Source organism: Gymnoscopelus braueri (assembly GCF_963280865.1).
Source record: "Gymnoscopelus braueri genome assembly, chromosome: 15".
NCBI lineage: Eukaryota > Metazoa > Chordata > Actinopteri > Myctophiformes > Myctophidae > Gymnoscopelus > Gymnoscopelus braueri.
In genome coordinates, this window is record NC_137620.1 from 3,875,824 (window position 1) to 3,890,098 (window position 14,275).

The 14,275-nt window shown below is 43.2% G+C and overlaps 1 protein-coding gene across 2 annotated transcripts in view; it reads left to right on the forward strand.

Annotated features, from left to right (window-relative positions):
* Positions 1–14,275, forward strand: part of arsj (arylsulfatase family, member J) — a 53,767-nt gene that overhangs the window by 1,838 nt on the left and 37,654 nt on the right. For both annotated transcript variants that reach the window (XM_080451695.1, XM_080451696.1), the window contains exon 2: positions 856–1,109. In XM_080451695.1, the coding sequence (XP_080307821.1) occupies positions 856–1,109 (254 nt within the window). The remainder of the gene's footprint in view (positions 1–855; positions 1,110–14,275) is intronic.

Here is a 14,275-nt window from a genome sequence, read left to right on the forward strand (position 1 = left end):
ACAAATACCTCAAAGTTGTACTCATGTACAGTACTTAAGTAAATGTACTTAGTTACCTTCCACCACTGAGATATATATATATATATATATATATATATATATATATATATATATATATATATATATATATATATATATTTCCTATTGATTAATTAATCCAAATACAGATTTGTCATTTGAATACACTTGGCATTATAGGCCTGCTGTACATAGAGATGGTGTATGAAATGAAAGTCTGCCAGGTAGTTTACTGTATGACAAGGCGTTCGTTAATAAGGTGATGGAGCACGCTCTCTCTCTCTCTCTCTCTCTCTCTCTCTCTCTCTCTCTCTCTCTCTCTCTCTCTCTCTCTCTCTCTTTGATCTCTGCTCTGCCCTGCAGCAGCCTATACTGTCTATCTATCACCCTGACATGTGCATATAACATGTAAGCACAGCTGTGACACCTATACACAGGATGTTACATTGTTAGTTACATTGTTTGTTTTGCTTACTTTGCAGCTTACTTTGCGGCTACAGCCATATTGGTGACAGTAGAACAATAGTGTTGTCTGATGACAATGTGTTGATCTGTGAGCCCACCTGCTGTAAGCTTGTATAGATCAACTATTTCCACTATTTAATATTTTTTTCCAAAAGTATAATATTATTAAATATAAATTATTTGTATATCTAAGTTATTTGTCATATCTGCCCCGTGCAATTTGTGATTACGAAGCCAAATACCAAACGGAAATTAAAATTGCATTCATATTTTCCTAAAAATTTAACGTTTTGCCAAAAAAAACGATTAAATCGTTAATCGTAATCATTTGTGTGACAACTAACCGTCAACTCAAATCTGTGATCCTGACAGCCCTACAACAACGCCGATCTGCGGCGGAACCAAGCCAACCAACTCGAGATGAACAAGCCGGCGGCCGGTGGTCAGAAGCCGCCGCACATCATCTTCATCCTGGTGGACGACCAGGGCTTCCGGGACGTCGGGTACCACGGCTCCGAGATCAAGACCCCCACCCTGGACCGCCTGGCGGCGCAGGGGGTAAAGCTGGAGAACTACTACGTGCAGCCTCTGTGCAGCCCTTCCAGGAGCCAGCTGCTGACCGGCAGGTAATTTTAAACCCAGTGGGGTTCTTGATTAATTTCAAGGACCCCCAGTTGTTTGGTATGCAGTTATAGGCCCCCACTGGTTCCATGTGTACCCTCCCAGAGTTACAGACCTGTAAAGGGCTCATTTGGTTCCTAGCTATCAATCATTAATCTGGGCACCCCTTGGAACCCCCTCAAGGACCCCTGGGGGTCCCCGGACCCCACTTTGACCACCACTGACGTTCATGCAGGACGCGGAAGTCTTGCACGCCTCAGCTGTTCATTACGTCACACATTCATTAGCCTCGATCTCCAGGCTTTTATTGTTTAGTTTTGCTAAAAAATACAAGCCTGGACCAGCGCGTCGGTGTACCCGATAATAAGGATAAGAATAATTCCTTTTAACAGGTCGTTCATGAAAGTCCTTGCGGTCTTGTTTCCAATGAGAACCTGTGAGCAATTGGGGTTAAGAGTCTTGCTCAGGGACAAATTTCATATCATCGGCACATATGCTGGGATAGCCTGGAATCGAACCTGGGGCCACCAGGGCCAGCTGGTTCCCTAGGCGGGCTCACTAACCACTCAGCTATGGCCGCCCCTAATAGGAATATAGGAAGTGTTTCATTTCCCCACCAACCAGAGTGCAGTGGGCGTCGCTCGTAATGTTGTGTTGACGGGCGGGGGCTGACGGACAGATCGGTGAACCAGTGAGATCACACGCATTCTCTCGCCGGAGATGTTAAACCCGCCCCTCTAGGCACGAAAGCAGGAGGGCTAGTGCAGCCTACACATTCATAAACTCCAATCAGAGCTCACGCCTTAACAAGGAGGTTCCTTTAAATACGGCTTTGCATTCACTAGGTCTCTGCTTTTCTTGCTGCCTGCTTCACTGCTGCCTCCTCCACTCCAGCCTCCACCCCAGCCTCCACCTTTTGATCAGAGTCTGGCATAGGCTCAAATACTTTTGATATTATATCTGCTAATTCAAGCTAATATGTCAATGTATTGCTTTTTGTTTGATATTGTATCCATATGGGTTTTTTTGCTTAACATTCCCAGATTTTGCTTAGCATGCTTGCTTGGACCAAATTCAGGGAACATCTCCAAGAGCGGAGCCTTTAATGCCAAGTTTAACTGTATTCCATTTGTTGCAGTAAATGGTTAAACCTACTTTGACGTGAGTGTTCCTGACTGAACCACCTTTAGGGCAGTGGTTCTCAAACATGTTCACGTCAAGGACCTCCCAAATTGATTATATATTTGGCTTCACGGACCCCCATAATTGTGTGCCCATAAGATAAGATTTGTCAACATTTGTGTCAACATTTTTCCAAAACAGATGTGATGCGCTGTGAGCTTGTCGATCGACTGTTTTCGAAATAGCTGCAACATGAAATGGTATTTAAAAAAATATTCAAACTATTCCTTATTTTGCTGAGGACCCCCTTGGATCCCCGCCAAGGACGCCTGGGGGTCCCCGAACCCCACTTTGACAAGCAGTGAGCTAAAACAGCCAACATCCCCTCCAAACCGTTGCTCTTCACATGACTCTGACTCAGGATGCAATTGGATTTGTCGTTAATGAATAAAAAATGTCTTGCATATGGACAGGTTTTATGACGTGGTTTGATTGCTGGTAGCCTCTGTATACCCAGCAGGCTTTTTACATTACTGGTGACAGGCAGCACCGGAGAGAAAGAACATCTAATAAGCAAAGTCAAATGTGGTATACGCACTGAATGATGCGTGCACACGCACAATGACTAGTGCAAGCCTGTCTTTTATCTATCTACAGTGGTGTAAAGTAACTAAGTACTTTTACTCAAGTACAGTTTTGAGGTATTTTTCAAATTTTCAGTACTTTTACTTCTACTCCACTACATCTCAGAGGCAAATATTGTAATTTTTACTCCACTACAATTATTTGAAAACTTTAGTTACTAGTTACTCTGTATATCTTGATTATTATTACAAAACATACAGTAACCACTTCAGCCCTATACATTTCGGCCATTTGAAAATAGCCGATCTACAAGCTCACAATGCGTCGCGATGTGACGCATTGTGAGCTTGTAGATCTGCTATTTTCAAAAGTTTTTTTTTAAACATGGGAAAACTTTTGTGCATAATGAGCGCTTTTACTTTTGGTACTTTAAGTACATTTTGATGCCAATACTTTAGTACTTTTACTAGTAAATTGTACTTGTAACAGAGTATTTCTACATTGCAGTACTGACACCTTTACTTAAGTAAAACATTTGAGTACTTATTCCACCACGGTCTGTCTGTCTGTCTATCTATCTATCTATCTATCTATCTATCTATCTATCTATCTATCTATCTATCTATCTATCTATCTATCTATCTATCTATCTATCTATCTATCTATCTATCTGTATACCTACTCCATCCATCTTAAGAAGCTGACTGTGCATATACAGTGTGTGTGCGTGTGTGCGTGCGTGCGTGCGTGCGTGCGTGCGTGCGCGTAGCCTACTCTAAGTGTCAGACTTTGGACCTAACAGAGCTCGTCTTACTACATTTCATGTTGCTTGTGCGTCTTCCTGCACTACAAAGGCAGAGCAGCAACATGGCAGTGTTTTCGTCCCATGGTGATTTGTTAAGTGTTTGCAAGCGGTGCAAACAAACAGCCTGCCCCCCGCCTCTGGTGTTTTGGCTGCACTGAAGGAAACGATAGGGGAAGATATTAGAGCGGGCTGGGCTGATTATATCGATGGGGGGGATGGTGGGGGGGGGATGGTGGTTTCACTTTGTAGTTTGGTTGTGTTTCACATCAGCAGTTTTTTCCCTCTCCCCTGTTCGTATAAACGCGAAGCACCATCTGTTCCACTCCTTAAGGAGCCACTCCTTAAGGAGACGGCGGACGGGTTGCCGGGCACCTCTCTTTTTGGCAAAACGTCCTGGGAAATAAAGTAATGAGAAAAGTGCGCCACGCCCCCCCCCCCCCCCCCCCCTTCCTTCCTTAGGCACTCTCAAGACGGATTTTGTTGCTGTCGGGGCAGGAACCTCTTATCTCCATATTTTGTATGTCGTTGCTGTCTGGCAGAAACCAGCTACTGTAACTCCATTTTTCCGCTTTTGCATTTTATCAGGGCCATTGAACACCCTACGTCTGTGTGTTGATTAAGAAAATATTGAACCAATGAAAAGTATTAAAAAGCGCTTCTGACAAAACCAGCTAACTCCATTGGATCCTCAAACTTTCTGCTAAACCAGCTAAGTTCACCAAAGGGGGGTGGAGTTAGCTGGTTTTGCTGACTCCAGGCTCCACCCCCTTTTGACCTCCAACCACATTGTGAGCTTGGAGGTCCATTCAGCTGTTCTTATCAATGATGAACAAAACCTCCTAACTCCACTTTTTGTTTTGTTTTTGTCATTTCCTGAAAAATGTACATTTTAGAGTTAGCTGGAGATATTTATATATATTTTTTTTCCGTAAATTATCGGCCCTACTTGATCATACTACAGCCTCACACAAAAACGGGTCGCTTCGTGCCGCGTCATGAGCTTGTAGATCTGCTACTTTTGATACTTTTGAATTTGAATCCTGAAAAGTAACAGTTTTGGACATATGAGGTTTCCACCCGACAGAGTCTACAATCTATAATCCGTCGTAGGACGGCGTCCCGCACGAGAAATAGCCAATCTTTACAAGCTTTGTGAGCTTGTAGATCGTTCTATTTTTCCGTGCGGTAACGGTAGAATCGTCTATTTTCGGGGCGTGACAGCGTCGTACCGCGAGAGTATAAAGTAGGGCTTGAAAGCACCCATCCATCTCTTGGACTGTAGAAGTGAGGGGGGGAAAAAGCCACTAACATCCATGTGGAAATGTTAGGTGTAGATTCAATTATGTTTCCAGCCTATATATTCCTGAAGGGATTATTGCAATGGGAAGAGGGGGGGAGTGTGGAGTGTGTGTGTGTGTGTGTGCGTGTGGGGGGGGGGGGAATCTGTGTGATTTGAACCAGACAGAGATACTTATGGCTTCGCAGTGCTCACATTTAACATGTGCGTACATGTGAAAAGCCCTATCTCTAACGGTACACATGAGGACAGCTATACGGCTATGATTCTGCACACGTCGTCGTCCCCTCCCGAACCAAGAGGGATGGTTGATCTGTTCCAGATGACCCCCCCCCCCCTCTCCCCCCACCCCCCTCCACACCCCCCCTTGTACCTTGTGCTAGGCCGGAGTACAACACATGTCGACCGATTGTCTGGGCCAGTGATCCGTTCTATGGTTAACATTAACCCGTTTAGACCGGGGAACGCCGTCTGTGTCATTTTTAGATTTATTTGGCTATTTAAAAATAGCAGATCTACAAGCTCATAGCTATGAGCTTGTAGATCTGCTATGTTTTTCTTAAATTGTGAAAATGTGTGCAAATCTTTGATTATATATATTTTTAAAGCGAACATTTGTGACTCAAATCTTTGCATCTGGGGGGGTCCCTGGAACAACATATTTTACAAATGTTCGCTTTAAAAAAGATGTATTTAAAGATTTTCAAAAAAAAAATCACGATTTTTGAATAGCCAAAGAAATCTAAAATGACATGTGGTCCCGGTCTTAATGGGTTAAAACGTCAAGGACTTAAATGCTTCTGCCCCCCCCCCACCCCCCCCCCTTGACTAAAGTGCTTGGGAATTAGGTTGTCCTGAGGCCTGTTTTTTTTTTTTGGCCTCACTCCTCGCAAAGCCAAGGAGGAGAGACCAGTGGTTCTCCACATATTTTCATGTCAAGGACCCCCAAGTTGTCAAATATTATGTTGCGGACCCCCCCATTTGAAAAGACTTTGTGGTAGGGACCCCTGCAAGAGAAGATTTTCGTTGTTAGATTTAGCGCAGTATTCTATAGGTGGGGAGATCACAGTGGAGAGAGTGAAAATATGATCTGACTATTCATTCTTATACGTTCTCTCATTGGGCTAACTCAGTGGTCCTTAAATTAGGGTCCAGGGAGGGACCCCTAGCTCTGGTCCATAGCCTAACTACTTCTTTGTTTCTTTAATCTTCGGCAGCGCCATCGCGGCGCCAACTCACTACTGCCACACAGGTCAGAGGACCGCATTACACCCAGTGGTGGAAAGTAACTAAGTACATTTACTTAAGTACTGTACTTAAGTACAAATTTGAGGTATTTGTACTTTACTTGAGTATATCCAATTTCCAATACTTTCACTTCTACTCCACTACATCTCAGAGGCAAATATTGTACTTTTACTCCACTACAATTATTTGAAAACTTTAGATATTATATTCAGATATAAATTATTATATTATGACACATACATTAACCACTTTAGCCCTATTTTATACCTAGGCTATGATCTGCTATTTTCAAATATTTTAGTACTTTTACTTTTGATACTTTAAGTACATTTTGATGCCAATACTTTTGTACTTTTACTCAAGTTAATTTTGAATTGTGGACTTTTACTTGTAACAGAGTATTTCTATATTGCAGTATTGGTACTTTTACTTTCCACCACTGACACACCTTACAAACTAGTGTCATTAGGTGTTATTCGGCTCTGCAACGTTAGAGGCGCTGTTCCGTCAAAACATCTCTGAACCAGGAAGTGTCTCTCCGTCCGGTGGATTATTTTACAATTTGGCCAAAAAGTGTATTTTAGACGTGAGGGGGGGGGGGGGGGCCCTAAGTGTTCCCACTTAGTTGAGTTGGCTTTCAACTCCATAAAACCGTCTTTGTTTTGGTGAGTAGAGAAAGTGTATTTTTAATTTTTTACTCCCGACGAGAGCCTAGGCAGCCCGTGGTGCGAGAGCATTGGCTCGAAAGTCCCATAGCCTTAAGGGGAACAAGAGGGAAACGAGAGAGAACCCGAAAGGCTATGGACCAGAGCTAAGGGACCCCCAAAGGGTCCTTGAAGCGTCATACTGTAGGTCTGTAACTCTCTGAGTTTAAATAAGAACAGTTTGAGAACCACAGGGCTAACATAGCCAGTGAAATAATAGTGAAAATATGATTTCATTATTATTTCGGTAGCGCTGTCGCCTCACTGCTAGAAGGTCCTGGGTTTGATTCCCGCCGGGGACGCTCATTCATTCATTCATTCATTTGTTTATTTGGACAGGACAATGCATATTAATGAACGTCAAGACGTAAATACACCGGAATTAGCAAAGATGCTAGTTTTCATCCGCAGTCCTCACAAAGAAACATAAAATAAATCAGACAGACAAACAGAGGAATACATTTACAGATAAACTTCCAAATAATCCATATTCATCCGTTTAGCCGAAGCAGACAATTTATCTACTTTCTTCATTCTGGCCCATCCAGCCTGTTTCTAATCATGTTCATATCGCCCCGCAGAGCGGTGACTCTCTCAGCGATGATCTCCAGTGTGCTGCCTCTGGCTGAGATGTCGTCCACCACACGTGCCAGGATGGTGTCCAGCTTGTTGTCCAGCTTGTGGACTCTCTCGTTGATGTTATCCATGTCGCGCTTCAGTTCAGTGATGGTGTCCAGCTTGGTGTCCAGCTTGAGGACCCTCTCGTTGATGTTATTCGTGTCGCGTTTCAGTTCAGTGGTCACACCTGTCTGAGTCGCCAGCGCTCTGCCCAACTCTACTACCATTACAGGCAGCCTGGGTGCACCGTCCAGGGCAGCTGTCTTGCCAATTTTCCGATACACAAGTGCAATGCCCATTCCAATCAGCAAAAAACCTGTTATCATAAGAACAAAATTATAGACATCTTCAATGTCCTCCACCGATAGAATTTCCAGACACAGAACTCTCCACTTATAGTCGGAGTCCCCCATGTATCCGGCTAGATAAGTCCCATCGGGGCAGCTGGGGTCCTCCGGTCCAGATTGCGGTGTTGAGAACATTTTGTCAATCGCGTTTAACGACCAGTTAATAATATTATCCATGTTTTCACCCGAGGTTGTTCATGGATACAGTGTAGAGAGTCGAGGTGGAGAGATAAGGGTCAGGAGGAGAGAAAAGTGCGACCGCCTTCGACAGCAAGCAGACCAGTGACGCTGTGGGCGCTGTGGGCGTGTCCTCTCCTCCGCATCATCAGTTCCCATACCCCTAGGTAGGGTTGGCGAAAGGGCCTTTCTTTGTGAAGTTTGCATGTTCTCCCTGTGTCCCCTAGGGTAGGTACCCTCACAAAAAACATGCAGTAATGCTGGTCTCTATACTGCCTGATGGAGGGGAAAGGAACCGGTTGGAAAAACGTGTTCCTTCCACGCGCTACGCCCTACCAGGGAAACTCCCCCCTGTCAGGTGATAAGAAGCAGCTTGCTAGCTCCTCATGCATTGAATGAGGCATGAGCTCAGCTCTGGGCTCTCCCCAGGCTGGCAGAGGGAGAGTAGCGCCCAGGATTACATAGGCAATTGGCACTGGGTGAAAAAAATGGGTTGCAAAATCGTGGGATAAAATTAAACTTTGCAAACTAAAGTTTGAAAATAAACTGTTCCTCATCTCGCGGGGGACCCCCTGGAACTCCCTCAAGGACCCCTTAGGGGTCCTTAGACCCCACCTTGACAACCACTGCCGTAGGCTCAGTCGAGGCAAAAAGTAGGAACCAATAAAAGCTTAGGATCAAAAAGCCGAAAGCGTCTGTTTGGGTGCTTAGAATATGTTTTATGTTGTCTGACGAGGCGAGCGGCTGCATCTTGGCCCAGGTTGCGCGTTAACCCTTTAAGACCGGGAACGCAGCCGCATCATTTTTTGATTTCTTTGGGCTATTCAAAAATAGCAGATCTACAAGCTCATAGCGCGGCACCGAGTGCCGTGTTACGAGCTTGTAGATCTGCAATTTTTTTTTAAATCGTGAAAATGTGTGCAAATCTTCTGAATATATATGTATATATGTATATATATATATATTTTACAGCGACATTGTTTCTATGTCAGTGGTCCTCAAACCTTTTCATGTCAAGGACCCCCCCAAAATGATATGTATTTGGCCGCAGACAAAATATTTTGTTCCAGGGACCCCTTTTAGTTAATTTTTTTTTGCTATAAACAACATTCAAAGATTTGCACCAATTCTCACGATTAAAAAAAAAAAAGCAGATCTACAAGCTCGTCGCGAGGCACTCTGTGCTACGAGTTTGTAGATCTGCTATTTTTGAATAGCCCAAAGAAATCTAAAAATGACACGGACGAGCTTGTAGATCTGCTATTTTGTAATAGCCCAAAGACATCTTAAAATAACACAGATGCGTTCCCCCGGCTTTAATGGGTTAACCCGAATTCAATCCTTTTTCCTCCTCTTTTTTTTTCCGGACCCAGTCGTAAATCACCCCCGTGGGCCGGTCGACCCTCCGCTACTGTTTTTCTCAACTGTCACCCAGATGGACAGGCATGTCTCGGCTCATAAATTGCCAGTCGCACCCCATGAGGGGACTGACAGGTCCAAATAAACATCCTGATAGCCTGGGGCCTTATTAATGTCACACAGCCGTAGTGGAGGCAAGTCCACCAGTGGTGTAACGTTACTAAGTACATTTACTCTAGTTCCCCTTCAGTACAATTTTGAGGTACTTTTACTTTACTTGAGCATTTTCAGTGGTGTAAAGTAACTAAACATTTCCTCAAGTACTGTACTTAAGTACAATTTTTGTGCAGAACGGCTATTTTCAAACATTTTAGTACTTTTACTTTTGGTACTTTAAGGTCCTTGACATGATAAATGTTTGAGAACCACTGTTAGGATTTCGAAGACATTTGTAGAATCCCCAGAAAAGATAGATTTGAGTTAAGAATGTTGCGAAATATATATTCAAAGATTTGCGCACATTTTCACGATTTTTTTTTTTTTTGCAGATCTACAAGCTCATAGCGTGGCACTCGGTGCCGCGCTATGAGCTTGTAGATCTGCTATTTTTGAATAGTCAAAGGGATCTAAAAATGACACACAAACGCGTTCCCGGTCATAAAGGGTTAAGTGCTCTCATTATCTTTTTTTTTTTTTTTCATTTCAAGGAAGATATGACTTGCAGTTAATGTATTTAGGTACAATGACATGTCATTACATGGCTTCCTGAAGGGTGACAGAGTTAAATCAACTCTGAGGATTTGGCTGATGCACAGGCGGAGCGGCCAAACCACCCCATGGTCACTCTGGTCGCCCAGCCTGCAAGAACGCCATCATTATCCTGAGCCACAAACACCATGCTTTAAGAGTGTTGACTCCCACTCTTCTGAGGTCCTTGACAGGCAGATCGCTGCACTGCACAAGTCCTGAGTGTTACGTTAACTCAGGAGGGGTACAAAACGTAACCAAATGGACCCGTAAGGTTCATTAGGTCCTTTCAAAGGTTGAGGTTGTAGTTTGTTTTTCCAGTTGAGTGTCCGGTAGAGCTCAGTCGGTAGAGCTCTCGCCTTTCGACCACAAGGTCATGGGTTCGACCGCAGGCACCGGCCAACTCAGCGTATGAGTAGCAAGGTTTGGGTGCGGCAGGTCGTGCGGTAAGTAAGTACTATGGGAGCTGATGGTAGGTGTGGCGCTCCACCTCAGCATTCCATCTCCAGCGCATTGTAGTGGGGATACGTAGATTCCCTACTTTCCAGTTAGGTCATAGCAACAATAATTTTCCGGAAAAATTAAGACATTAAAGGTTTCATGACATTCAGTTTTACAACACATTAAAAGTCTTTGTCATGGTCCTTCAAACGTGTCTACAAAGTTTTAACTGAAAATTCCACTCTAGTGAGCCATTGCAAGTATTTTTCTCTCACATTTCTAAAGCCTTTTCAACTGTAATGACATTTTCAGCCTAATTACTCAGAAAACCCCTGACCACAGAAAATCCACTGAATGTTCAAAGTTCAGTTTGTTGGGGTGTAATTGAGGTCATAAACCCCCCAAAGGAGGCAGCGGTTCCGGTAGGAGACACAAAGCCGGTACACAAAGCCGGTACAAAGCCGGTACAAAGCCGGTACCGCTGCCGGTCTCCATGGGGTGACTAATCCATAGAAAAAAATGCCATTTTGGGGGTGAACTATCCCTTTAACTCTATACTTTGTTGTATGACAAATAGTGAAAACAGGCATTCTACAAGCTGTAGAAAAAAAAGTTTTAACTGAAAATTCCACTCTAGTGAGCCATTGCAGGTATTTTTCTCTCACATTTCTAAAGCCTTTTCAACTGTAATGACATTTTCAGCCTAATTACTCAGAAAACCCCTGACCACAGAAAATCCACTGAATGTTCAAAGTTCAGTTTGTTGGGGTGTAATTGAGGTCATAAACCCCCCAAAAAACATTTAAAAAATTGAAAAAAGTGAAAATGAATGTCATAGAACCTTTAAGTTGAGACATTTGACAGCTACAACTACAGCTACAGCTACAGCTACAAATGTTCGCTTTAAAACATACACGTTCAAAGATTTGCAAACATTTTCACGATTTTTCAAAAAAATACCAGATATACAAGCTCATAGCGCGGCACTCGGTGCCGCGCTATGAGCTTGTAGATCTGCTATTTTTTGAATAGCCGAAGAAATCGAAAATGACAGAGATGCGTTCCTGGATTGAACGGGTTAAAAGCTGAGGATTGCACTGTGTATTCTGTGGGAACCCGCCCCCCCCCCCTCCACACTCCAGCTGTAATGCAACACCTGTACACCAGAAGCCCAGGTCTCTGACACACAACAGAAAGCCACTTGTCTTGAGGAGGAGGGGGTCCTCCAGGGCTCTGTTTCTCACCCGCTCACTGACCCTGCATGGCAACACGCAAGAGTGACCCCCAGCTACTGGAGCGCAGAAGGGGAGGGGGGGGCGCCACGTTTCAGGAGACTGGCGTATGTGCCTCCACCTGTGAGAACCGATTAGGTTACCATGAGGCCGAGAGCAAGGTTATGAAGACAGATATTTAATATATATTTTTCAAAAGAAAATTCTAAAATAGCAGATGTACAAGCTTGTAGATCTGCAAATGCTTTTGCTGGGTGTCCCCGGACCCCACTTTGAGAACCAATGGCCTAGGGCCTCATTTATAGAAAATTGTTTCGTACACAGAAACAGCGTGCTTAACTGCACGAACGCCTGGCATCCATATTCTGAGTTTGTATACATTCAGCAAAAAAACTACTGATGTTCACGCTCGCGTTACAACGCGTTGTGAGCTTGTAGATAAGTATAGTATATAAGTGGTTAAAGGACCAATTCCGGAACATATTGAACATAATGTTGATCAAATGTGCTATGTTGAACTTTATTACGCCCTCATGAATCAAAATCAAGGTTTGTTTTATTTGGATTTGAAGTGTGGCTATAATCTTAATTATCATAATTATATCTTTACTATGGCCCGGATCGCTGGCGTAGGCTCCAAAGTAGCCTGACGGCGTGTTGCGGGTTTAAGTCCCGACCCCGACGGCCTTTGCTGCATGTCACTCCCCATCTCTCTCCCCATTTCCAGTCAAACTACGAGTGGTGTAAAGTAACTAAGTACATTTACTCAAGTACTGTAATTTTGAGGTACTTTTACTTTACTGGAGTATTTCCAATTGTCTATACCTTTACTTCTACTCCACTACATCTCAGAGGCAAATATTGTACTTTTACTCCAATACAATTATTTGAAAACTTTAGTCACTAGTTACTTTGCAGATATAAATTATTACATTATAAAACATACATTAACCACTTTAGCCCTATTTTATACCTAGGCTATTTGAAAATAGCCGATCTACAAGCTTGACACGTTTTGAGCTTGTATATCTGCTATTTTCAAACATTTCAGTCCTTTTACTTTTGGTACTTTTAAGTACATTTTGTACATTACAACGGCAGTAGAAAGTCAAAGAACATGTTCACAGACAGGGGCCCCTGGACCTTTTGAAGAGGCGATGGAGAGACAGGCATGCCATATTCTTTGTGTCCAGCTGTTGGAGGCTCCAGTGAGAAACCCTTCAACCTCTTGTTTACAGAAGCTTTTAGGGAAAGATCGCATGGCTAGCACGCCACCTGGTCCGCTCTACATGACCAGATTCCAAGCCCTTTGCTTCTCCTTAGAGCCTGCGCTACATTTCGTTTAACCAGTAAAAGTATCAATACCATCATGTAGAAATAGTTACATAGTTACAAGTAAAAAGTCCAGTGTTCAAAATGCACTTGAGTAAAAGTGCAGAAGCACTGGCATCAACATACTTAAAGTACCAAAAGTAAAAGTACTCATTATGCAGAATGTCTCATTTCACTTTTTTTTTAAATGCATGAAAATCCTTTGAAAATAGCAGATCTACAAGCTCACAACTGTGAGCTTGTAGATCGGCTATTTTCAAATAGCCAAAGTATATAGGGCTGAAGTTGTATGTTTTGTAATAATAATCTAAATCTGCAAAGTAACTAGTAACTCAAGTTTTCAAATAATTGTAGTGGAGTAAAAGTACAACATTTGCCCCTGAGATGTTGTGGAGTAGAAGTAAAAAGTATAGCAAATTGGAAATACTCCAGTAAAGCAAAAGTAATTCAACATCAAAATTGTACTTAACTAACAGTACTTGAGTAAATGTACTTAGTTACTTTACATTCCAAGCCCTCTGCTTCTCCTTAACGGGCTGCGCTGATGAGATTAGGAGGCTTATAAAACAGAGAGCTCTGAACTTCAAGTTCATGGCTTCTTGAATTATTACGCTTTATCAAGCCCAACGCGCTCTTCCCACCGTGTCGGGTGATCCGCAGAAATGCAGAGGAGAGTGCAGAGGTTGTCTTTCTGACAGCCTGCCCTTTTACAAGCATTCAGATGGAAGAGGATTTGTTTCCCGAGATTCCACCATACTTTCTCCATTGTCCATCATAATGAGGTTTTGTTTGTTCAGTGACCGAATCGCTTTTTAACCACTTAAAGGGATAGTTCACCCCCAGTTTTTTTTTCCTATCGATTAGTCACCCCATGGAGAGTTGAATTGATGGATATTTGTATGTTTTTGTCGTGTTCTAAAGCCAATAATTTGATGACAAGCGGAACGATAGGTGGCAGCGGTTCCGGTAGGAGACACAAAGCCGGTACCGCTGCCGGTCTCCATGGGGTGACTAATCCATAGAAAAAAATGCCATTTTGGGGGTGAACTATCCCTTTAACTCTATACTTTGTTGTATGACAAATAGTGAAAACAGGCATTCTACAAGCTCACGATGCAACGCGTTGTGTGCTTTTACAGTAGGTCAGCTCTTTTTCC